Source organism: Oryzias latipes, chromosome 3 (genome assembly GCF_053564925.1).
Source record: "Oryzias latipes strain Hd-rR chromosome 3, Olatipes_Hd-rR_3.1".
Lineage (NCBI taxonomy): Eukaryota > Metazoa > Chordata > Actinopteri > Beloniformes > Adrianichthyidae > Oryzias > Oryzias latipes.
In genome coordinates, this window is record NC_136239.1 from 40,980,343 (window position 1) to 41,006,610 (window position 26,268).

The 26,268-nt window shown below is 43.1% G+C and overlaps 1 protein-coding gene across 9 annotated transcripts in view; it reads right to left on the reverse strand.

The window, feature by feature from the left end:
- Positions 1-26,268, reverse strand: part of LOC105357636 (uncharacterized) — a 545,012-nt gene that overhangs the window by 430,029 nt on the left and 88,715 nt on the right. For 8 of the 9 annotated variants that reach the window (XM_078944705.1, XM_078944708.1, XM_078944711.1 and 5 more), the window contains 6 exons: positions 21,392-21,435; positions 21,216-21,283; positions 14,987-15,037; positions 13,649-13,699; positions 5,882-5,980; positions 5,648-5,778 (listed from right to left, as the gene is read on the reverse strand). In XM_078944705.1, the coding sequence (XP_078800831.1) occupies positions 5,648-5,778; positions 5,882-5,980; positions 13,649-13,699; positions 14,987-15,037; positions 21,216-21,283; positions 21,392-21,435 (444 nt within the window). The remainder of the gene's footprint in view (positions 1-5,647; positions 5,779-5,881; positions 5,981-13,648; positions 13,700-14,986; positions 15,038-21,215; positions 21,284-21,391; positions 21,436-26,268) is intronic. The other variant, XM_023953741.2, reaches the window with a different exon arrangement.

The window sequence follows — 26,268 nt, forward strand, 5'->3', positions numbered from 1 at the left end:
GCGGGTAGGGTGCTGGGCGGACATCTGCTGCTTGCTGGCAGTGATGTCCAAGCAACCCCCCCTACCAAGGGCCCTACATGTCTAAGGTGCAAATAAAACCAAAAGAGGAGGGGGACCACTGCCAAGTAGCCCCCCCCCCCCAAGGTGCATCGCAGGCTAAACCCCCCACCCCCTCACCCTATAATGAGATTATATGAGGAAGGGGGTAAGTTGGGGACAGCTGGTAGACTGTCCCCCGGTGGTCAAACAGCCCCCCAGCCCCCCCCCCCCCCCCCCCCAGCATAGGGGCCAGGTCCCCTCAGCCCAGGGGCCCCATCCCCGGAGGCGCTGACACCCTTGCGCTGACTGTTTCTTTTCTTTAACAACAACAAATGATGTATCTATATATATATATATACATATTATATATATAAATATAATGTATTTACATATATGTATAAATATATATAAATGTAAAAATATATATAGTATATAAAAGCTACTTAAACACCACTAAAAACACTAGAAATCATTGGTCTCAACACCTGCATGAAGCTGAAACTCACCACGTATCAACCAGACTAGACAATCAGCAAAACCACCATGCAGCACCAGAAGTCACATTATTGCTGAAAAATACTTCTCATTTATTAGCAACAGCATTAAAATGTTATTAAGAAGAATCCACAGACTTATTGTACTTTAAAAGCTTTGAAATTACATAAAATGCACACATTCACTTGTATATTTAGTTTTAAATGAACAACGGACTGAGTTTAACTGGGTGGCTGTTGAGTCGCGTTATAAGTTCCATAGTTCATTGAACGCATCATGCAGAGATCTGATTGGGCCTCAGTTTTGTCACTCAGCGTGTTGTTGGGGGGTTCGGACCAATGGAGTTCAGCTATGGGCCAAATAAGGTATATGGGAGGGCTGTCACAGTGAGGGAATATAAAGTTGGGAGAAGCGCTCTCATCTCTGCAGAACAGATTGAGGAGTTGCTGATTTAATTGTACGGCGTTTGTTGCGGTCTGCAATAACCAGAATAAAGAACACTAAAAGAAGTTAAGTCTCCGTGCCTCAGTGTGGGAAAGGACCACTACATTATTGTATGGCTCTTTCAAAATTAAATTTATAAATATGTGGCGTTTATGGCTCTCTTGGCCAAGAAGGTTCCCGACCCCTGATTTTTTTTTTTCCTTTTCTTTAACTTGTTCTGTCCAACAGCTGAGCAAACAGATTAGAGCTGAAGGCTTTTTGTGTTGGACAGGTTTTACTATCACAAAAAGAGGTTATATAGCTTCAAGAAACTAGAGTGTAGCTTTGTATAAACCCCTTTTTGTTGTATTAGTTTTTATTTATTTGTTACATTTAGTGTGTGTGGGGAGGGAGAGGGGAGAATGTGAGGGGAGGGTGGAAGAGAGTAAAAGGAAGAAAGGTGAAAAGGTGGGGGATACAAGCACTGATTTGACTAAGTTATTAATTTAAGCTGTAACAATTATACCAGATCTGCTGGAAAGACGAATGTTACATCAAAGGTGAAAATCTGACACTAAGATGAGCGAAAAAAAATCTGTCCATCAATACACTGTAGGTAAGGAGGAGGGATGAAGCAGACAGGGAGCAGTGTGGCAGTGTGCACGTGCACGTGGGGGTGGAGATACATGCATGCTGCCGACGTGAACCGTGTGTTCATAAGGGGAGCCAGATCCTACCCAGCCAGACCAGGAGAGGGGAGGAGAGCCCCCCAGGCCAGGAGCCCCCCGAGCATCCGCACCCGGGCAGCCCGGGAGGAGGGGAGGAGGGGACCGCCCACCCCACCGGCCAGGCACAGAGAGGGCCCCCCTACAGGGCCCCCTCCCAGTGCCCAGAGGCACAAGCGGACCCAGTGTCCAGCCCCCAGGCCACAAGACAGGAGCGCTTAGCCATACCAGGCGGCAGCCATGGGGGCCACCGGGCACCGGACACCGAGACAAGGGCCAGGGACAAAGCCAGGGCCCCCAGAACCCATGAGCCGTTCACCACCCGACCGGCGCCCCGTCTCCGCAAGCCAGCCCAGGCACGTGATCTAAGCAACCCAGGGATCGCCGCGCACCCACAGCCACCCCCCATAACCCTACAAACTACAAACCCCCCCCCCGCCATAATATCTGAGCGATCCCTGATTTAAGGTATACGGTTATATATGGTTGAGGGTTCTGCAAAAAAGTCAAGTGCATCAGATTCTGTGAAATTCTGAACCGTACTTAAGAGAAATTAAAATAACTGTTTTAACTGTTTTGTGTTCATGTCAACATGTGGACATTTTTGCAGCTAGCAGGTGTGTTTATAACATTTGAGTGTGTGTGTGAACAGGCCCCGCCCTTTTTGTACTACATTTGAACCTTACCGTAATGACAAACAACCAGTAAACTTGTTGCTTTATGCTGCTTCATGGTCTTATCCGTCCCTCTCTCTTCTTCCCTTCTTTCCTTTTCCGTCCGGTCCAACACCAAAGATTTTCAAACATGGTTGAAATTAATAAAGTTTGGCCTCAATTACAAAAGGGGTTTATTCAGACATATCTGGTTTGTATGAAGATTAATAACCCCTCTTGTTAAAGTAAAATATGTCCAACACAAGAGGCCCTCAGCTCTCATCTGCCTGCCTAGCTGTTGGACAGGACAAGTTAAAAAAAAAAAAAAAAAAAAAGCTGTTTTTAAAACTCCATAAAAGACTTGAGGTGAGCTGATGGAAAAGTCCCTGTTTTTGTGCAGGCACTGAAAACTGGGAAACAGACAGTGTGTCTGGGCATGTTGTCAATGCACTCGTGGTCAAAATGGACAACAGTAGCCGCGGTTACATGGGCAAAATATCTTGATTGGATCAATGGTCTGGTTACAATTCACCTGTGCACATGGGATCAGAAAACCTTTTTCCGATTAGAACAAACGTTCCCATGGCTCACACTTTCGATCGGAATGAATAATTTGGGCATGTGCAGTAGTGCTAAAAAAAATCCAGGAAGAGGAAATAGGTCCCGTTGTAAACAAACAGCTGCCTCAGACATAAACTGGTATGTTGACGTTGGACTCGGAATTATTTGGTAGCCAATAAGCTTCAGGATGTCCCGCCTCCCCTCCCCTTGACTGACGTGACGCTGATTTTACGTGTTGACAGGTTTCAGAATCAAAACCGCAAAGAATAAAAGCGCAAATCAAAACGACGATTTCAGAATGGTGAGAAAACAAATCGTCAGCTGAGAAATAGGATTATGTTTTGGGTTATAGCTTTGGGTTGCAAATTCTGGGTTTTGGTTCTCAATTTATGCATTTTGATTAGCAGATTTACGGTTTTGATGAGGCTGTTTGTTTCATCTGCCAAGAGACGGTGGCGGTATTCAAAGAATACAATATGCGCCGACATTTTGAATCCCGTCACAAAGACAAATACGATAACTTGTAAGGCCAAATACGAGCAGAGAAACTCTCAAAGCTAAAAAGTGGATTGTTAGCTCAGCAGACATTGTACACTAAAGTCAAGTCAACCAATCATCCCTCCGGACCAGCTTCCGTGCTGCGCAACTGAAAGCGAGCTGCGGTAAAACTTTCACCAAGGGAGAGTTTGTGAAGAAATGTTTGAATGTCGTCGCGGAGGAGATGTGTCCCGAGAAAAGAGATGTATTTAATGCGTTGTGTCTGCCGGCGAGCACGATCACCAGACGCGTTGAAGAAATCGGGAGTAATGTCTAAGCCCAGCTGCAGCAGAAGACCAAAGAATTTGAGTTTTTTTCATTAGCGCTGGATGAGAGCACGGACGTGCAGGACACGGCGCAGCTGCTTATTTTTATTCGTGGCGTTAGCGCAAACTTTGAGTTTTGTGAGGAGCTGGCAGTCCTAAAAAGTCTGAAAGGCACTACCACGGGGGATGATATTTTCAACAATGTATGCCAAACCATGGTAGAGTTGGATCTGGACTGGGCAAAGCTGGCCAGCATCACCACCGATGGAGCTCCGAGTATGGTGGGCGCATCTCGGGGTCTAATAGGATGCATGAACGCGGAGATGGAGAAACCCGGTCTCAGCGCTCCGCTACCAGTCCACTGCCTAATTCACCAGCAGCAAAGTGCTGAAGTGGGATTCTGTCATGCAGGTTGTCTTATCATGCATAAACTTCATCAGAGCAAATGAACTTAAACGCAGGCAGTTCCAACAATTCCTGTCTGTATTGGGGTCTGCCCACGGAGATGTGCTGTACCACACAGAGGTCCGATGGTTAAGCCGCGGCAGAGTTTTGAGGCGTTTCTACGAGCTGCTACCTGAAATTAACGCATTTCTGTGTTCCAAAGGCAAAACGGTCCCAGAGCTTATCGAACCAGAATGGAAATGGCACCTCACATTTTTGACAGATGTGACAGAAATGTTGAACGGCCTAAACTTGCAGCTACAAGGCCAGGGAAAACTCATTAGTGACATGTATTACCACATAAAAGCATTTGAGGTGAAACTATCGCTGCTTATGGGGCAAGTGAAGAAGCACAACTTCGCCAATCTCCCTGCTACCCAAAACTTTTCTGCAGAGAACCCAGCGGCCCCGTTCCCAGCTGAAAAGTGTGTGGAAGCACTGGAAATGCTGAAGGCGGAGTTCAGTGTGCGATTCAGTCAACTTCATGTTCATGTAAAAGAAATCCGTCTTTTCCAAAACCCCTTTCTTGCCAACATCGATGAAGCCCAGCCTTCTTGTCAGTTTGAGCTAGCTGACTTACAGAACTGTGATGTTTTGAAAGACGCATTCAAGCCCAAAAGTCTCATTGACTTCTATGCCGCTCTCCCAAATGACACGTACCCTAATATAAAAAAAAAGGCAATGAAGATGTTCACACTTTTTGGCAGCACATATATCTGTGAGCAAACCTTTTCACGGATGAAACTCCTGAAAAGTCCGCTAAGATCAAAATTGACAGATGAACATCTGCATCAGTGTTTGAGACTTGCTGTGACTACGATGGAACCGGATATTCAACTCCTCACCAGCCAGATGCAGGCCCACAGTTCAACTTCCTGCTTATGAACATACAGTCCATCGGTAAGCTAATAAGCTTAATATTTGGCTTTCTGGGAAACAATAAATGTTTACATTTATGCACCGCTGTGATTGTCACACTTTTTCTGTTTCAAACTGACCCAGCCCCCGATCAGAGAAAGGGAACGTCATGTGGCCCTCATTGGAAAAAGTCTGGGGACCCCTGATTTAGGCGCTGAATTGACACCAAACGAGAGAACCATCAGAGGAAACCAGCTGGAACGTGGATGAAACATCTGATGGAAAAGTGACTTAGACCACGCTAACACCTCAGCAGGTCTCCTTTAATAGACACATCCTGCTGCATCCTAGAAAATTTAAAAAATAAAACTTAATATTTCAATAATAAAAAGGAGGGTCATGGATATAAATAAAGAATATTTTACATTACTGTAAACATTTTAAATTCCTGATTTTGTTTCTCACCACAGATCGTTACATAACATCTTTAGGATATTTTCAGTGATTTCAAAACCTTTTGTTTTTAAACAGGCTAAAATTACACTGTTAACTAGTCTAAGCCTTTGTGCATGTGGATATGCACGAGTCTTTCTATTGGCATTTGTGTCTCTGTGTGTGATGATGTGCGTGTGTGTGTGTGTTATACCTGGTTACTGGACGTTTGCTCTTCACATCGTCACTCTTGCTCGTGCTAGGCTCTTCGGAGAGGCACAGATCATCCTTCAGCTCCTCTTTAGCTCGTTGGCCATAAAATATTGAACCATCAAGCTCTTTTTTCTGCAAAGACATGAACACACACACATTTGCACAGAAACACACACGTGCACGTCTGAGTTCTCTTTGTCTTCATCTCATCATCTTCATATTTTGAGAAACTCACATCAGCTTTAATCTTTTTTTCTCTCAGTTTCCCGATGAAAGCTTCCTGTTGATCCTTTTGGTCCTTTTTACCCACAAGAACAAAGTCGTTCCACTGAGCCTGTTGGAGACCCCCCCCCCCACATCAGTAAATAAATCTATGACAGTTTGACAGAGGTTTGCTTGTTCTGCATCTTTTAGGAGAGTGATCAGAAAAGGTTCAGTCTGACATCACCACCCAAACATGGAAACGTCCCTTTGAGGCTTCAAAAACAGCTCAGATGAAACTGAAGCCGGGTTCTTGGATGTTCTGGTTCTTCTTCAGAAATGCAGCAGTTTTCCCAGAACTATTTCAGAAACTCTTGAAGATGAGACTTTGCATGGAACATGAATCAGCCTCCAACCTGCCTGGACCCATGGAAAAACCATCATGGATCGGCCCACTTCCAATGTGGGATTTCTTTCAGAGAAGAACTTCCAGTGGTCTGAAGACCAGAGCTCCCCCTAGAGGTGACTGTGATGTCACCTACAGAAAAACAGCCTTGGGACAAAATGCTCTTTCTGTGAAGGCCGGTATATTTTGGAACAATCTCTCCCTCTGTTGGAGAATGTGCAACACTACAGACTTTCCAAACCCGCCTTAAACAGCTTGAAAGTAAACCTGGAATCATTGATGTTTAAGCTGTTACTTTGCATCTTCCTCTGATGTTTTGTTTTGATTTTATGTACAGATTTCTGTTTCTTTTTCTTTAAACTCTCTTCTCGTCGTTCTGTGGTGTAGGGCTGGATGATAAATCGATTTTATTTATCAATTAGATGTGTTGTTTTTGATGATTTCTTTTTAGGAAAATCTGCATTTTCTTTTCCCAGCTCTTTGTTTTCTTGGGTTTCTGTTGTTAGCATTAAGATCAGCCCGTCTCTCATAAAACGCAGATCGAGTAGCAACAATGTGAAAACAGCAGCAAAGAGGACATTCTTCCACGAGGCCAAGAAAGCTGTTCTCCACCTTGAATTTCATAAAGTCCAAGTACCGGTCCAGACTTAGTGATGAGCATCTTCAAGCCATACTGAGGGTCTTTGCTGTACCAAAGGCAGCAGCAATAAGAAGTAGACAAGAGTAGCCGTGTTCAGAAGAACCCTTTGATGGAGGTTAAAGATGTGTAAAATGTAAGAATTTTTTGTGTTAAATAGTTATAATTCAATAGTGTTAACTGAACTGTGTTAATGAGGATGTTTAGAACCGAAAACAGTTGATTTTTTAATTAACGTTTTTGATTTTATATAATTGAGAGTTTTTATGTACATTTTGTATAGTCAACAGTAAACATGTTCCTTACTAAATTACTACCAAAGAAGAGAGCAGTGACGTGCAGTCACTAGCCGTGTTTCCATGGGCAAAAGTAATCGGAAAGAACGCCTGATCGGAAAGTAAATGCGTCATGTAAACGCGCCGTTCGGAATACTCTGCCCCGATCAGACTCATTCGGATCAGAATTTCTTTCCGATGGAGATAGGTGGGTTACACCGATCGTTTATCCGATCGTGGAGCATGTAAACGGTCATTCCGATCGTGTGTCACTGCTGCTCTGGGTTACGTCACGCATAGACGGTGTTTCGCTGTGAGAAAGCTTTGGAGCGCATACGGGACCGACCAGCTGCTCTGCAGACGCCCCGTGAAAAGCGCCGCTCCGCTCTCGCCCCTCTGGCTCTCTCCTCTCTATCACCCCTCACGAGGGAGATGCGGGGACGGAGCGCTTCGTGCCCCCCGACGCTCACTCGGTCCACCGGCACCCGAGTGAGCAGAGGAGCTGGATTAATAACTTCGTGTCTGAGGGGAGGAGGATGCTTGTTACGTGTGCGTTTTGTTGTTTTGTTATGTGTGGGAGAATCCAGACTGCGAGCCGTCCCGCCGCTCTGAGTTAGCGGCTGCAGGACTCAGGAGGAACCGTGTTCGAACAGAGCTCGGGCCGCTAGCTCACAGAGTGGCTTTGGGGCGGTCTGTGTGAACTTTTCAGAGCAGAAATAAATGTTGCGTGGTTTCACGTGGATTTGTGTTTCCAGTTGTGTCCCGACAAAATAAAGGCTGATGTTATTTCCAGACATTTATGTGCGCTAAGATGCAGATTGCTGCGTTTCTCGCACGGTCCTGGATTTTGTGTCCATCAGGCTAATGTTGTTAGCCTGTGTTAGCCTGTCCTAAGCATTCTTCCAGCTTAATTCTTCCACAAAAAAGCACTGACCACACAGATTAAATATAACGATGAGCGAACAGGCACTTCATAATATTCATGACATTAATAAAAGCACGTTTGAAAAAGATCGTCTCGTATTACGGAGCTGTTGCATAAATGTCTGTACCAGCGGTTTGTTTACAACGGGAACTATTTCCGCATCCAGCAGTTTTTACACTACTGCACATGCCCAAATTATTCATTCAACCGAAAGTGTGAACCATGGGAACGTTTGTTCTAATCGGAAACAGGTTTTCGGATCCCATGTGCACGGGTGAATTTTAACCCGACCATTGATCCGATCAAGATATTTTGCCCATGTAACCGCGGCTACTGTCATTATGGGAAGAAAAGAGAAAAAATAAATTCAAATATTATATTTAATCAGTAATTTGTGCTTTGCAGTCATTTTCCATTTAAATGTACCATTTTTGGGTGTTTTATCTTTTCAAAATCGCTGAATTTCCGCATTTGCCGTTCAGATACTAAGAAGTGACGTGCGATGAGGCACCAGCCCGCTGAGCCTCACCTTGGGCAATACCTATGCAGTCAGACGGTACTGCTGTTTCTCTGTATGTGGGTTCAATCACTTGTACTATATTAGCTGAGTATACATAATTTAGCAGATGTATATGATGTACAGTGTTTGTTTTTATAAATAACTGTATGTGAGGGACGTGTTTCTTGTGCTGAGTGCTAAACGCCGGCAAAAAAGCCGCTGGGTGAGGCCAGCAGTTCTCATGCCTCATGTTAGGGGGCGCCAGTGAGCCCTGAGATTATGACGCTAAAAAATAATAGAATAAGTGAAAGCAAGCGGCAAGTCATTTTCTTCAGAAGGAGCGGCGTATGGACTTTATTTACAAGTAAAGGTAAGACGATAATAAGGTTTGTGCTTTTTTCTATGCTGCAGTTTGTATATGAAAAAAACCATGTTGAAATGATATTTTAAACAAAACATGTTAACTGTTGTCAATCAAATGGTGAATAAGTTACTCAGTATGGTTCATATGTTTGTACATCTGACTGATGACGTCAGTGCCTCACCAGCCATTAACCTCACCGCACGTCACTGGAAGGGAGGTACCCGAAGAAGTTACACACAACTTCTTTACACCAGGGTCCTTGTTCATCTTTTTTTGGGTTATAAAATATTGTAAAAAGTTAGAGAGGATTGTTTTTATTTTTTATTTCTGATTCAAACTGGGCGATTGGCTCTCAGACACTCACAAGTTGTAATAATCTGTTTTGAGTTGCATTATAGCATTACAATTAATAAATCTCATTGTTTTTATGTGAGGCGTCAGGACAACCTCTGTTGTGATCTGCAGCTTCAGAAATAAATGGATCTGAATCTGTCACTCATATTAAGTCTGAGGAATCACAATCAAAACTGTTCATGAATGCATGAAAAAGGTGAAGTTAAAGAAACTAAATTCAGCTGAAAGTCAATCTTCTGACTGAATTCTCTTTTCCTCAGATTCTGTCATGTTTACTCATCTGATCTGGAAAACCTGCATTTTTCAGAATTTACATGAAGAATTTGTGAGTTTCTCTTTAAAGTGGAACGCCCAGGATTTTTCACTCCCCCTGCAGCGTCCAGAGCACAGCCAAATGGCTGGGTGGCTCGATATGACTTATTCAACAGCCTTCAATTAGGCACCTTTCATTTGTAAATGCAGCACCAACTACCTGATCATCTGGATGAAGACATGTCCTAGCTAACCACATTCTTTACTCAGATCAGGGTGGGGGAGGTTTTTCTGCTTCAAAAGAGCCTCCAAGCTCTGACAAACTTTGACTCCCAGTTTGTCAACTAAAAAACCAAGATGCCTTAATTTTACTACCCTGAGCAGACATTGAAAATGATCCTGGAGCAAGTCAACCCATTTGACTCTGAGGGAGAAGAGATAGTCCTTCAGCTGGACTCAGACTGATATTTCTTTTAATAAGATTTCATGAACATCTTGTTCTCATTTGCTGATTCTAGCAGTTGTCTATCCATTTATTTTCTGTGCCTGCTCATCCTGGTCAGGATCACAGGGGTCTGCTGGAGCACATCCCAGCTAGTCACAAGCAACTGGGGAGGGGTACACCCTGGATGGGTCACCAGTCCATTGCAGGGCCACATAGATAAATAACCAGGCACACTCACATACACACCTAGGAGAAATTTAGTCATTTAATTTAACCACATGTTTCTTGGACTGGAGAGGCAAAGGAGGCCTATTTGACATGTTTTGGAATTTATAGTTTCAACTAGAATTCAACAAAAAAAATTAAAATAAAAAGGGGAAACAACATATATCTTTACATTGCTGAAGGCTTTCATTGCTCAGATCTCAGAAATCAGATCACAGATGAGGAGATTTCATTGCCATCAGAAAAGAGAGACGACAGAGAGGAGACACACTGTGCCAACAGAAAAAGCAAAAGATGGCACGATGTGGCATTCAGAACAGGTTGGGAGGCCTCTCCATCACAGCACAATTGAATGTTACACTGCTGAGGAAGAGCCTACTGCTTTGGTCAGAAGTACGGTGTCGACTCGCTTACAGAGTTTCCTGTTTCCTCACTCTGAACATGCTTCAGACCTTTCGGGACTGTGTTGTTCAGCATGAACGTCAGACAGAAGATGACAGCTGGTTCATGGCCCTCCCTGAACTAATGGGGTTCATTGCCATCCTCCTTGTGAGGGGGGGATAAAACTTCCATCCATGCAAAACGCAAGATGCAAGATGGTTGGCGAAAATGGGAAATCCACTGATCTAAAAGAAACTATGGTCAGAAACCACTTCAAAGATATCATGCGGCATTTACACTTTGATGTCAAGGGCACGCGCATGGAACAAGTTGGGACTGACAGGTTTCCTGCAATCTCCAATGTTTGTCGTTGCCAACTGCATCAAACTTTCAACCCAGGCAAAATTCACTGGGAGCTTCCAGAATCAGTAAAAAACCTCGCACAGGTACATGCGGGAGCTGAGAAGGTGAAAAAGGAATACCGTGTTTGGTGACAAGCTCCCATACCTGGCAAAGGGAAACGGGTAATATGCCAGGTGAATAGTTAGTACAAGAACAATAATGCCAGAGTGCGCTTTGTTGATTGCTACAAGTATACCATGTGGCAAATGCAGAAAGGAGATTTTGGGGCAGTACCAAGTATGTGCAGACAAGTAGTGGGTTGAAGATATGACTTTGACCACATGATTTCTTTGCTTGAACATTTCAGTATTATGTCGGTAAAGAAGTGTCTCTTGTGCATGAACGATAAATCTCAGCCAAAAAAGAAAAACCAAACTGTGGTGACCTCTTACTAGAAGTGACAGAGGTGAGGGGAAATAGTGCCTAAGCCTAAGGTCCTTTTTAATTCTTTAAAGTCTCTTTTAAGTCCTGGTAATTTATCCTGCCTGACTCCTTCTGTTTTACTTTGTGAACAGTTCTTAACATTTTTATTGACAAAGTCAGTGCTGTCAGGTTTTTACCCTCTCCTTGTACCCCTGACCCCTCTGTTTTAACGCCCCCACCTGCTGTTTTTGACCAGTTTGAGCCTGTCACTGTCTCTCAGATTTCTGAGATAGTTCAACACCTGAGGCGTTCCTCCTGCCCAGGTGACTGTATTCCCCCCAGACTCCTGAAGGAGGTCTTTGATGCCATTGGCCCCTGGATAGTTGGTCTCCTTAACTCCTCTCTTGTCTCGGGTTGTGTGCCAGCTGCTTTTAAACATGCTGTTGTGCACCCCCTTTTGAAAAAACATAACTTGGATCCTAATGTTCTATCAAACTTTAGGCCGATCTCCAAGTTATCTATTCTTTCAAAAATTTTAGAGAAGGTGGTTTACCTACAGCTGCAGGACCATCTAACAAATTACAATATTTTCGAGAAGTTTCAGTCTGGTTTTAAATCCTGCCACAGCACTGAAACGGCTCTCCTCAGGGTGTGTAACGACCTGCTTCTAGCTGCTGATTCTGGGGCTTCCACTGTTTTAATTCTTTTAGATCTGTCTGCAGCCTTCGACACAGTGGATCACAGTGTTTTATTATCCCGACTGGAGCAGTCTGTCGGTGTGAAGGGCACAGCACTCAGTTGGTTCAGTTCATATTTATGTGGCAGGAGTTTTTCTGTCCAACTAGGACAGTGCTCTTCTTCAGAGGCTCCGCTCAAATATGGTGTACCCCAGGGCTCAGTTTTAGGCCCGCTTTTATTCTCACTTTATCTGCTGCCACTGGGGTCCATTTTTAGGAAATATAACGTGTCATTCCACTGCTACGCAGATGATATCCAGATCTATCTTCCCCTAAAATCTGGAGGAGTGGAGGGTCTCAACAGATTGCAGAACTGCTTAGCAGACATCAAATCTTGGATGGAGCTGAACTTCCTCTGTCTGAACAAAAACAAGACAGAGATGTTTGTTTTTGGAAAGTCTGACCTGCTGACGGGCTGCTGTAGTGCTGTTGGCCCCCTGGACCCTTCAGATGCTCCGTTCATTAGAAATCTTGGGGTAAACCTTGACAGGCTTTTTAAATTTGACAAACAGGTCAGTCTTGTAGTCCAGTCTAGTTTTTATCACTTAAGGCTAATTAGCAAAGTCAAGCCATATCTACCTCCTCACGCTTTGCAACAAGTGATTCACGCCTTGATCTTCTCTAGACTGGACTACTGTAACTCTCTGTACAGTGGTATAGATCAGTCTCTGCTCCGCCGTCTCCAGCTGGTTCAAAATTCAGCGGCCCGCCTGTTAACGGGGACCAGACGGTGTGAGCATATAACCCCGATATTACGCTCACTTCATTGGCTGCCTGTGTCTTTTAGAATTTCTTTTAAGATTCTACTTTTGGTTTTTAAATGTCTGAATGGTCTGGCACCTCAGTATCTTTCTGAGCTTTTGCATGTTTATCGTCCATGTCGAGTCCTAAGATCTGAAGATCAAATGCTTTTAATGGTTCCCAGGACTCGGCTTGTGACTCGGGGAGACAGAGCCTTTTCAGTTGCAGGTCCTAAACTCTGGAATGCTCTCCCCATCTCTGTGAGGTCTGCCAGAACTGTCAGTAATTTTAAGACTCTTTTAAAAACACATCTTTTTACTCAGGCTTTTAACTCCAGTGAGCGTATCTAGTGGGACTTGATCATTTTATTAATTTTATTCTTTTATTGTTTTATTGCTTTTATTGTTCAATTGATTTTATTGTTTTATTGTGATTGTTTCTTTATTGCATCATATTGTCTGGGATTGTATTGGATTTTATGTTAAGCACTTTGGTTGCCTTGGCTTTTATAAGTGCTATACAAATAATAAATGGATTGATTGATTGAGGTGAGGGGAAATAGTGAAAACCTGCGCAGCCACTTGGCTTGTCCTTTTTGCATGCCAAAAGAACAACCTAATGGCTGTGCTGTTCATGTGCAAACTATGTTGAAGGCTGCTCTTTGGGAATGTAAATTTTAACTAACCCAGCCACTTGGCTGTCCCTTGGACATTGTAGGTAGAAAAGCCAAATGGCTGCCCTACGGACGTTCTAGTGTTAAAGTGGAAAAGTTCTGATTGGCTGGAAGAGACTTACCATTTCATTGAGGAAACGCTTAGCCCTCCTCTTTTTATCCTTTCGCTCTTCCTGCAACAAACACCAAACAAACATCAGATGTGTCATCAGATCTTTGTGGATTTTTCTTCTGTGTCACAAAGTCAAAACTTCCAAAGAACTTCCAGTTTTGTCAAGTTTTTTAAAATAGTAGATTTTTGTCAAAAAGTCAAAACACATGTTCCAGTGATTATCTTTTCGTTGTATTAGTCATTGTTGCAGTTTCTGTTTTGTTGAGAAGTACCAGTCAGGGTTCTCGGGACCGTCATGAAATCTGTCACAACCAGAGCTGAAAGTAATCAGGTACAGTCCGGTTCTGGTACCAGTATAAGAGCTGGTGGAGTTACAGGCTGGAAGATCAGCTGTGCGGCTCTTTACTGCTTTAACACTTATTCAACAGCAGCTGCAGAATGATGCTGCTAAAACTGTGAAGCAGACAGCACTTTGTCTCATCATTTAGCGTCTCTGTGGTTTTTAGTGTCTTATTATCACTACAAAATGTGATCTACGTCTCTCTCTCCTCACGTTGTCCGCTAATTCTGTTGCGTCCCTAAACAATAGTAGTGAGCCGGTCATGAATGAAACAGCTCTTTTAGAGCCGCTGTTTGGAGAGAAAGACAAGAACTGGCTCCTTCATGGGAGCCGTGTTCTTTTTTTTTAAATAAAAACGTAATTTCAACCTCTCTCTTTTTCTCTTTATGCTGTACCTGATTGGTCAATAGGTAAAGGTGCATACAGACCAACCACGTGTGGTGTGTTCAAGAACACGCTCTACATGCTTTCATGAACGTCCTTTCAGCCGCTGGTGTTCACACCGGACAGGCGTCAGACCCACAGTAGCGGCAAGAAAGGGGATTCTTCATCTTCTGTGTTTTTACTGTTTACTAGCACTCGTCCGCCACCTACAACAGGTGGAGGCTCAGAGCGAAATGTCAAAGCGGTGCAAATCCTGGAAATCTTTCTCCAGGCTGTTTGACTCCACAGCTTTGTTCCTATAAATGTCTGTCTTGGTGTCATTTTAATTCGACTGGACACAAACTGCTTTTATTCATGTCTCTTTCTTGATCATGTTTATAACTGTTGTCGTCAGGACAACCTTTGTTGTGATCTGCAGCTTCAGAAATAAATGGATCTGAATCTTTCACTCATCTTAAGTCTGAGGAATCCCAATCCAAACTCTTCATGAATGCATGAAAAAGGTGAAGTTAAAGAAACTAAATTCAGCTGAATGTCAAAACCTGCATTTTCAGAATTTGCATGAATAGTTTGTGAGTTTTCTTCTTGAAGTGGAAAAGTTCTGATTGGCTGGAAGAGACTTACCATTTTATTGGGGAGACTATTAGGCCTCCTCTTTTCATCCTTTCGTTCATCCTGCAAACACCAAACAAACATCAGATCTCGTGACACGTCCTCATTGTGGATTTTTCTTCCGTGTCACAAAGTAAAAACTTCCAAAGAACATCCATGTACCATGTATTCATCAGGGGGTCCAGACCCTCCCCAGCCATATTGGTCGGAGTAGGAGAGAAGGGGCAGGAGACCCCCACGGACCCCGGAGCACCCCCGGCGAAAGGACCCACCCACCCGGCCAAGGTGCAGAGGTGATTTCAAATTTTTTTTCTTGGCTTTTAATGTTACGGTTTCTGTTTCTTTGCCCGTGTGTTTTGATTCTTTTTTTTTGTTCTGGCATGTTTTCAGTTCAGTTTCCTGTTTTGTTGTATTGAGTTTCACTTTTGGTCCCCATCTGTCCTGATTGTGTTGAAGTGTGTCTCATCTTGTCTGTGTGTATTTAAGTCCTGTTTTTCCATTCCTTCTGCGCTGTTCCATAGTTGTGATGCTCCCTGTTTCAAGCTCTCCAGTTTCTAGTTTGATTTGTCCTGCTTAGCAGTGAACGACCCTTGGAGTATTTCAGGCAGGCAACTCAAGCAGTGCGTTTACCTGGTTACTCCTCCCTGAGGGCGGTTCAGTCTAATCAACTCACCTGTTCAGCTTCCTATTTAAGTCCAGGTGCGGTCCAAATCTCTTCTTCTATTTCCACGAGCTCTCCATACTCGCTGTTCTCCTTCTCGCTTTTTCAGTGTCATATGTCTCCCCCCCTTCCTTTTCAGACTCTTTGGTCCCCTTTCTTCTGATAAAGGGGCATCCGTCTTCCCCGCGCCTGCCCCCCCTTTTTCGTCTGTTCAGCAGGCAGTGTCGCGGCTCCCGGCATGTCTTTTGCTGGCACTGCATTCGCGTCTGAGGCGTGCATCTGTGAGGTAAGCGGCCTGCAGTGTTCGGGTTGTCATCGGCGCTCAATCGGGAGATGTCTGGGCCTTCTTGAATGCCGTGATCGCTGGAATCTCTTTGGTGAGCGGGCATGCGGTATTCTCCTGTTTTTTTTTTGTCTGTGTTGAGGCTTTTCCGAGGCTCTTCCTGGTTTTCAGCTCAACCCGGTCATCAGTGACGTCACGCCCCAAGGACCCTGGGAATTGCAGTTCTTTTCTTTCGTTGTTTAAGAGCAGCTTTATTCCCTTTATCTCAAGGATTCTAAAACTGATCAGTTCTGCTAAGTTATTTATATATTCGTTGCCAAGACTAATACTGCTTTGTCTTTATCTATTCATCGCTTCCTGAGCCTGCAACCTATACTCCACACTCAGAACTTAGTTTCTGGCGGATGATGTAAAACCCTTGACAAAGTTGGCTGGCTTCCAATTCTACAGTCTCTGCTCGTCCTGCAGCTTCCCTGCAGATCATGCCCCTGACGTCTGCACTCCATGTACCTTACCTACTCTGCACTGAAAGTGATGGGGCGGTGGACCTCCTCCACGTTCCAAAGAGACTTCAAACTTAAATCAACCAATATGTTAGCAGCAGAAAGGAAAATAATTTCTTGGAATATGGTTGTTTGAATAATATATTTTGCCAGGTGGAAGCCTCACAATTAGGATGTTCTTAAGCACATATTATTAGTATGCAAGATGGAAGCATCAAATTTATTGCCGTTAAGCTCGTACCTTAGTACTTCAGATGAAAGCGTCAAATTTATGGATGTTACTTAAACTCGTATCATGTTATGCCAGTGGAAGCGTTGGATTTTTGGATGTTAAGTTCCGTGTCGTTTTTCTCTTCTATCTAGGTAGTATGTTCCCTTCGTGGCACTGTTCTCTAATGCAGTGTTTTTCAACCTTACCTGAGCCACGGCACACTTTAACCTTAAAAAAAATCCAGCGGCACACCAGCATCCAAAAAAAAAAAAAAAGAGAAACTCAAAGTCTGTATTGATCTAAAGCCCCTCCACAATCTCACATGCATTTTTGAGATAATTGTGTCAGAAAAAGCTGGAAACTGCAGCTGTTTTTTTTTCTAAAAAATGCAATAAAAGTTAAGTTAGAAGATTTAAAAACAGATTGATGTGTGTTCGTTGTTTCAAGACGTTTAACAACAGATCTCCTTGTGTGCTGTCAATCTCATGACCCAATGCATCATGGGAGATGTAGTGCATAAAACGGCTGGAGATCGGTTTTCGGAGCTTCATTGTTTTGTTCACTTGTTCCACGGTCTGATACCGGATTCTGTGCAAAGCTACACCGCTAAAGACGAGCTTTAGCTGGTATTTTTGTTAGAACTGAGCGACTTTACGAGCTAAATCGGGACAAGGAAGTGAAGACTTTAACCACTTCTGATTGGTCAGACTGATGACATGTGATTAAGCTCCCCAAGAATGATTGGTGGAGACAGTTAAAGCGACGGGACTTTTCCAAAATACAGCCGAAGGTTTAACTGAATCGCGGTACTGTACCGTCATTCTTATCAAAATGTCTTTAATAAAATAAAATAAACGCAAAGAAAATGTATTTAACATCTTTTATATTCCTAACTACTCAGTGTTTTATCAGGGCCTGTTTGGATGAACACTGGATGACTGTTTGGATGAACACTCCTGGAGATGGGAAATGTTTTTAGATCAGTTAATGAGGACAATTTCCCACGCCACACTTGACCATCTCCCACGGCACACTAGTGTGCCGCGGCACACTGGTTGAAAAACACTGCTCTAATGGGAGCGGCCCAACGTTCAATGGTGCCGGGTCACACATAGCAGTCAAACTTGTAAGTTGAAGATGAAATGCCTCAAAAACACACTTCATCTGACTTAAACACACATAATACTGATCTTAACATTCACCTTCTCTTCAAACTATTGCTGATCTCCTTTTCGGTTTTGGGGGGTAGTTTATACCCAAAGTTTTCTATGGAGATCTTTGTTTTATGTATCTGAACGGAATGTATGCCAAACTAAAGGAAATATGGAATAAATCTTCTTTACTGCATGAGTTGTCTGACTGAAGTATTTTTTTGTTTGTTTCGTTTAGTTATTAAAAATCCCGTTTCCTGGAACCTCCTGCCTCCTTCCCCTCTCTGCGCCTGGGTAACTCCTCAACCCTCTCACGTAACATTCTATTTTTTTCACATTCTCTTTCTTTCAAAAACTTGCGTTTGCAACACCGTGTTTTTGTATTTGTTGTGTTTCATCTCGCTTTTTGCCTATTTTTAATTTTGCTCTAATAAGTTTCAGTTTAGCATGACTAAGTTGCCGTCAAACAGCCTGCTGATTGGTCTATAAGAATCAGAAGTACTTTAATGATCCCACACATGGGAAATGTGTGTGTTACCGTAGTAGTAAATATAAAAGACAATAGAATGAAATAAGAAATATAAAAAAAATAAATAAAAAAAAATTGAATGAAATAAGAACAATAATATCAAAAACAGAAATAGTTTAAATACTATTACAAACAGGTAACAATGTGCAAAATGTTCAATACTTTGCAAAAGTCATCTGTTACACTGTGAGTCATTGTATAGTGTTATTGTGTTGGGTAGGAAGGATTTCTGGTATCTGAAAGTTTTAGAGCTGAGCTGTCTGAGCCTCCTAGAGAAGGAGCTCCGCTGTTTGTCCAGAAGAGGGTGGAGAGGATGGTCTGGTTTCCATGATGGATAACATCTTGTTCAGTGACCTCCTCTCCATCACTGCTTCAAATGATTCTAGTTTGCAGCCAATGACAGAACCCGCCTTCCTGATCAGCTTCTTCAGTTTGTTGGCATGACTGACTGCAATGCTGCTCCCCCAGCAGACCACAGAGGAGAACTAGGTGTTGGCCCCCACAGACTGGTAGAAGATCTGCAGCATCTTGCTGCACACACTAAAGGACCTCAGCTTCCTCCAGCTCAGTTTGCTGTTGATAGTCACTCCCAGGTTTTTGTACTCATCCACATCCCTGTCCAGGAGGCAGAGAAGCTGCAAGACTGTCCCCTTCCTTCTGAAGTCCATCACCATCTCCCTGGTCTCGTCCACGTTTAGCAGCAAGTGATTCTCTCCAGCCCACTTCACAAATCCGTCCACCAGCCTCCTGTACTCTTCCTCCTGTCCACTGCTTATACACCCCACAACCATATATTCATCAGAGAATATCTGTAGGTGACATGACTCTGAGTTTTCCTGAAAATCTGAGGTGTACAAGGTGAACAGGAATGGAGAGAACACACTGCCCTGTGGGGCTCCCACACCACTCAGCACCACATCAGACAAGACGTCGCCCTGTCAGACAAACTGTGGCCTTTCTGTCACCCATCACCCATCAGCCACAGCTGATCATCCAGTTAAGAAGGATAATTGGTGTTAAAGGCACTGGAGAAATCAAGGAAGATGAGTCTCACCATGCCTTCACCATTTTCTTGTTTCAACCAAAGATTAGCGGACACTCTAACTTTGGCATTGATTATTTAGCCTGACAAGTTTGTAGCTAAAGAGCCCACGACAAAGTCACAAGTTCAAATCAAAGTAAGGTTTTTAATACAGAGTTCTCATTGAGTGTGATTCAAGGTCCAACGATTGATTGATTGATTGAACAATGTGGTTCAAGGTACTGCTTCAATGATGAACGACCTAAGACCCGTGCTCTCACTCCTGCAGCAATGAAATGCCTCGAAAAGCTTGTTTTGTCCCACATCAACGTCCTGGTCGGCGAATCAGTAGACCCCCACCAGTTCGCCTACCGCCCCAACAGATCAGCAGAAGATGCGGAGGCACTGGCACTTCAATCCACCCCGCAACATGTGGACACCAAGAACACGTGCGCCTGGATTCTGTTCCTGGACTACAGCTTTGCCTTCAACACCATCAGGCCCCTGAAGTTGTCTTCAAAACTCGCAGATCTGGGAAAACCAACACCCACCAGAAACTGGATTCTTGACTTTCTCACTGACCGACCACAGGTGGTGAAGATGGGAAAGAAGGTTTCTGCTGAGCTGACAGTCAGCACCGGAACACCACAGGGGTGCTGCCTCAGTCCAAAGCTCTTCTCACTCTGCACCTATGACTGCACCTCCCCCGACTCCAACAACATCATCATGTAGTATGCAGACGACACAACCGTCCTCGGCCTCATCAGAGGAGGGGACGAGTCTGCATACAGAGACCTGGTGCACAGGATCACCATCTACAGAGAGGACAACGACCTTGTTCTCAACGTAGAGAAAACAAAAGAGATAATCGTGGACTACAGAAGGAAAGCACCGCCACATCAACCGCTCATCATCAACGGGACTGTGGAGGAGCGGACCGACTGCCACCAGTTCCTGGGTCTGCAGATCACTAACAGCCTCGGCTCGGAAAGAATCACTGTTGCCACAGTGAAGAAAGCCCAGCAGAGGTTGTACTTCATCAGCTGCTGAAGAAGGCTGGACTCAAGCGGCAGACCCTCACCCAGGCCTACAGGTGGCTTGTGGAAAGCATCCTCACCAACCGAATAACAGCCTGGTTTGGAAACACCTCCATTAAAGAGAAGAAGATGCTGCACAGGGTCATTAACACAGTTGGCAAAATTATAGGTTACAACCTTCCATCCATGGAAACCCTCTGCAAACAGCGCTGCAGGAGGACAGTGTCCAAGATCATCAGAGACAGACACCACCCCGCTCACGCACTGATCCAGTGTGTGGACTTAGGCCACAACCTCAGATGTCGCAGGCCTGAAAGCATCCACGCACACATCACATGCTTCCACAACAGCTGTTTCCCAACAGCAATCAGAATGCTGGCAAAGGACATCAGAAAGGGAAGACTGGACTGAATCACTAAATGCAATAAACAATAATATGTGCAATAACTCTTCTGTACAGACTGGGACGCTGCAATATTCAAATTTACTCATATTCATATGTTTTTATATACCTTGTACTTTTGTTGTCTAATTTTAACTTTTAACTTTATTCTATTTTTTTTTCTCTAATTTTTTGTCCTTTCTTATTCACCCAGACATGAGAGATGCCAAAGAAAAATTCCGATGAACCGCATGTGCAAACGGCAATAAAACCATGAATCTTAAAGTTTGAAACTAAAGTCTGAGGAGCCAAGTTAAAGTTTCTGATCCAAGACAAGTTTGATGGTATTTCTTGTTTAGACTTCAATCTTCTCTGAGGATCAAATCCAAGTCTGAGTTTCTCTTTCAAACCATTAGAGCCTCAACTTTCCACAGAGCAGCAGTTTTCTTTGGATCAGACTCACCTCATGCAAGTAGAACTTGGTTTCAAACACGCCTTTCTTCATCAGATCTGTCAGAAACTCCAGACGATCTGTCAGAAATAAAAACATATTGCTGTCAGAAGATGCTGAACTGCTGCACATTTTCTATGCTGATGATGTGTTTATGATAAACCTAAAAAACAGCAGCTCCTACTCACCTCCTGTCCATGTCATGTCGAGAGTAAATGCAACATGAAGGTAGCTAAGGGAAAATAAAATTGTGATAAAGTTCAGACAGTAGAAACATTGACAGTGAGACACGTTTTCAGACTTTCTCCTGTTGTTGTTAATCACAGCTTAACAGAGATCCTGATTCTGGAAAACAAACAGAGTTCTCTTGTTTGGTCCAAACCAGAGTTCAGCTGAACTTTCACATCAAATTTTTTTTTTTTTTTAACTTGTCCTGTCCAACAGCTGGGCAAACAGATGAGAGCTGAAGGACACTTGTGTTGAACATATTTTACTTTAACAAGAGGGGTTATGAATCTTCTGACAAACCAGAGGTATGTCTGAATAAACCTCTTTTGGAATCCAGGAGTTGCCCCCCCCCCCCCCCCCCCCATTCCACCCCAGGTGCAGATGGGCAGCCCATCTAGCGCTGCTGGACCCCCGCTACGAGCAGGGCCGTAGCCGTAACCCCCCCCCCACACACACACACACACTTGAGCCCGGAAGACCACGCAGCACCCCAGCCCACCCCACCCAGGCACCGGACCCGACCCCCCGACTAATGGAGTCCCCACTGCTCCCCACCGGGCACCAGAAGGCCCCGACCCCCACCCCCAAACTTCGGCAGACAGATAAGAAGCAGCGACGACCAGGCACCCCACCCTCTAAGTCAGGGGTGTCCAATTCCAGGCCTCAAGGTGTCCTATATGTTTTCCAATCAACCTGTGGTTGAAGCTCCTTATTGGCTAAACACACCTGATCCAGGTAATCAGCAGCAGATGAGGCAGGGTTTCTGGAAAACCAGCAGGTTTCCGGCCCTTAAGGCCTGGATTTGGACACCCTTGCTCCAAGTCATGGAGTTAGCAATGGGAGACCAGAGAGACAGAATTCTTTCAAAGTTACTTGAACCTTGGGCTGACATTTTTCCAAGCTGATATGATCAAACAGCAGATTTCTGTATTGACTTAGATTCATATTTTTCTTGTTATTCTAGTTTATTAAAATTGTTTTTTAGCAATACAAAGAGTTATGAAAATGATTGATAATAATCCTCCATCTATATCGATGGCACTCATGTCACCAAACATGCAAAGTGACTGTGAAGCTGTGATTGAAACCTTAAGCCAGACTGATATGGAGTCCTATACTAATCATAATTCATTAAATAAATATTTAATTCAATAAATAAATATGGCCTCATGCAAATACACAATCAACCAATAAATCTCTCATAAATATATAAAAAGATCATGAAATGGTGAAAAACCTGCACACAGATTATAAATTAGCCATTGTATTATTCAATATATTTCATTTTGCATTAAAAACCTGTTTATTATTTTAAAACAGCATTTTAAAATATACATTTTTAATCATGTGGAATATTATTATAATTCTACTTCTTTTTTCCGAACCTTGGATTTCAAAATCAATATTTTCCAAAGTAGCTTTGTTTTTATTTCATGTTGCTGTTTTTCACAATGGCGTATTTATTTCATGAAGAGCTTTTTCAGGAGAATGGGTCTATCTGTCAATTAGTTAATGTGGGCGGGATCTAAAAGCTCATTTGCTGATCCGCCGAAATCGACTCATATTCCTTGAGACCCGCTCAGCGATGTGCCAGTCAGAGAGATGACATATTTCAGCGATATCTGCGCGGCTTTGCTGACATTTGATACAAACTATCTGTCTGCAGCAAAATATGCAAACATGGACGACTCTGTTTTTGTAGTTTGAGGCTTTGTGTGGACCAAAGGAGCTGCAGTCGTCCATATCTTTAAGTCCCCCGGGAAACACTCCTGACTCTTACGTCATTCACTCAGCTCTCCTTTGCTCTGCAGCTAACGGCTCTGCTGTCTGAGCTCACAGATCCAGTCTGAAGTTATCGTGCCTTATGTGCACCGACAGAGGACCGACAGAGAGTCAGACCAGGCAGCTGCGCAAAGCGGAACAAGCCTGCTCGGGCCTCCTGAAACTTATGATATTTTTTCTATTTTCATTGAGACAATGATTATAATCAGGTCCTCTGTTTTTTTTCCCCCCTCTTGGGGAAAATGTTGAACCTTTCCTGCGAAAGTTTCTCTTTCTGGTTGTAAAACGCAGCAGAGATCCGGGGTTTGATGTGGGGATCATTTTCCCATTCAGATGCTTCCAGAGCGGGTTACTAAAAGATTCAGTCTCTATACTTTGGATATACTTTTTTATTATTACTTTTCCGGTGAACTGAACAACAGACCCTTAACTTGCGCTCAGACACACACACTTTTGCGCTGGGGGCTCTGATTTACACGTAGTTTGACTGCAGGACCTGAAGCAGAGACTCTCTTGGATGATCTCATGAACTCAAAGATGGAAACATTGTTATCATGTGGAACTATTCAAAATAAATAAACCTGATCTCTTAACAATCTCCGTGTGCATTGTGCATCCATGCATTTAGGTGAGATTAACACAGGTACAGCTCCAAGTGGCTATCAGGCAAAAGCGTTGGCTGCTAGCTCCTCCCACACGCGGCATGTTGCGTTCATGGAACTCCAGTTCATAGAAGTTTTGTGGAACTCCAACAACTCATCAGCCTAACTTAGGCCACTACTAGATGTTCATGAGAAGATGAAAATTGCAGAACCAACCACAGAATCACCCGAATTATGCACACTCGCCCAAAGCCACTTTTTTCGTAAATTTAGAACCAAAACTGCCCAATTTCTGGTAACACTGTGGATGTGTTGAGGTGCACACTCCCCCTAGTGTTGAGGAGTGGGCATCGCGCCGTCACGTTCGCTGAAACATCTTCGATCGATGTAGTCAGGGTGCTGCTGCTCATGTCTGAGTAAAGGAATAGCCAATCAAAAAAGTGTCTCCGCCTTGTCTGGTTTGATTGACAGATAGACCCATTCTCCTGAAAAAGCTCTTCATGAAATAAATACATCGTTGTGAAAAACAGCAACATGAAATAAAAACAAAGTTACTTTGATTTTGATTTTGAAATCCAAGGTTCTGAAAAAAGACGTAGAATTATAATAATATTCCACATGAATAAAATGAATATTTTAAAATGCTGTTTTAAAATAATGAACAGGTTTATAAAGCAAAATTAAATATATTGAATAATACAATGGCTAATTTAAAATCGGTGTGCAGGTTTTTCACCATTTCATGATCTTTTTATATATTTATGAGAGATTTATTGGTTGATTGTGTATTTGCATGAGGCCATATCTATTTATTAAATTAAACATTTATTTATTGAATTATGAACAGTATAGGACTCCATAGACTGATAGATCGTCACATACCTGCTGCCAGAGAGCCTGGACAGGCGTGCAGAACCATAGTGCATGCATGTAACTGTCTGGTGGATTAATATCACAGTGCTGACAAATGTCTGAGTTACTGAGACCCATCTTGAACATCCTCTGTCCAGTGTAGTAAATTCTGTGAAGTGTTTTGAAAATGATTAGCTGCAAATTTGGACTTTTTGTCGGTTTAAAGGTGTTTAGACAAAGTTTTGACCAGAAGCTTTCATCTGTGCTGATGCTCAAATCTGCATTCTATTTTGTTATTGGAAGTGAAATATTACTATCTAAATTGCATAAGAGTTTGTATATTTTGGAGAGAGTTTTATTCATTGAAAAAGTAATCAGAGAGGTAACTACTTCTGGTGGCTTTGAATTGTTGTCTCTGTTTTTAAACCTTTTAGTAATAATAGACTTAAGTTGCTGATATTCCAAGAAGTTATTTATTCCATGTTTGTCTTCAAGTTCCTGGGGAGTTATGAATCTTCTATCAATAATTATGTGCTCTAGTAATGCTACTCCCCCTGCTAGCCAATCTGGGAAGTGTAACATTTCTTTTGCTTATAGGGATGTCCGGGTTGTTCCAGATGGGTGTCATTTTGCACGGTTTAATTGACGAGTTTGATATTTTGAGAAATTCCCACCAGTGGCATTTATATTAATACTTTGGAAACAGTCCTGGTTTTTTTTTTTACTGTTTGGCTAATAAATGGCAGGTTGATCTTTCCACATAACGCCTGTTCCAAGTCTAACCATTAGTTGGTTTCTGGATTATTTTTTAACCATTTTAAGATGTATTGTAATCTATTTGTAAGAAAGTACTTGTGGAAGTAGTTGTGGAAGGCCTCCTTTTTAGACGAATTCTTGCAGGTTCATTGTTCCATAAAAAGCTTGATACGGATGTGTCCAATGTTTTTTAGTGGCGGTTGTGTGGATCATTGAGAAGAGATAATTAACTTTGGGTAAGATTTTCATTTTAACCATGGCTACCTTGCCCATAAGGGACAGAGTCAGGCTGACCCAGTGGGTTAGATCGTCCTGTATGCTTTTCAATAATGTGATGTGGTTCTGCTGCACCCGCTCTGATAATTTGGGGGAAAAATAAATACCTAGAAATTTGATGTTGCCATATTTGACTGGTATCGAGAGTCTTTGCTCTGCATAACTGTTCAAAGATAATAAAACAGATTTATTCCAATTAACAGAGTAGACTGATATGGAGCAGAATTCATTAATAATTGTTGCTGTTTCATTTACAGAAAACGTTAAAAACAGTAATATGTCATCTGCATAGAGACAAACTTTATGATGGCTGTGTTAATTCCTTTAATGCTCTCATTCTGTCTTAGTGCTATTGCTGCAGCTATAAAAAAAAACTTGCCCCTTTCACCCTTTCGTGGGTGGTTTCTCACTCAAGCTCGGGTCCTCTACCAGAGGCCTGGGAGCTTGAGGGTTCTGCGCAGTATCTTAGCTGTTCTTAGCACTGCACTTTTCTGGATTGAGATGTCTGAGATCTTTCCAGGTATCTGTTGTAGCCACTCCTCCAGCTTGGGGGTTACTGCCCCGAGTGC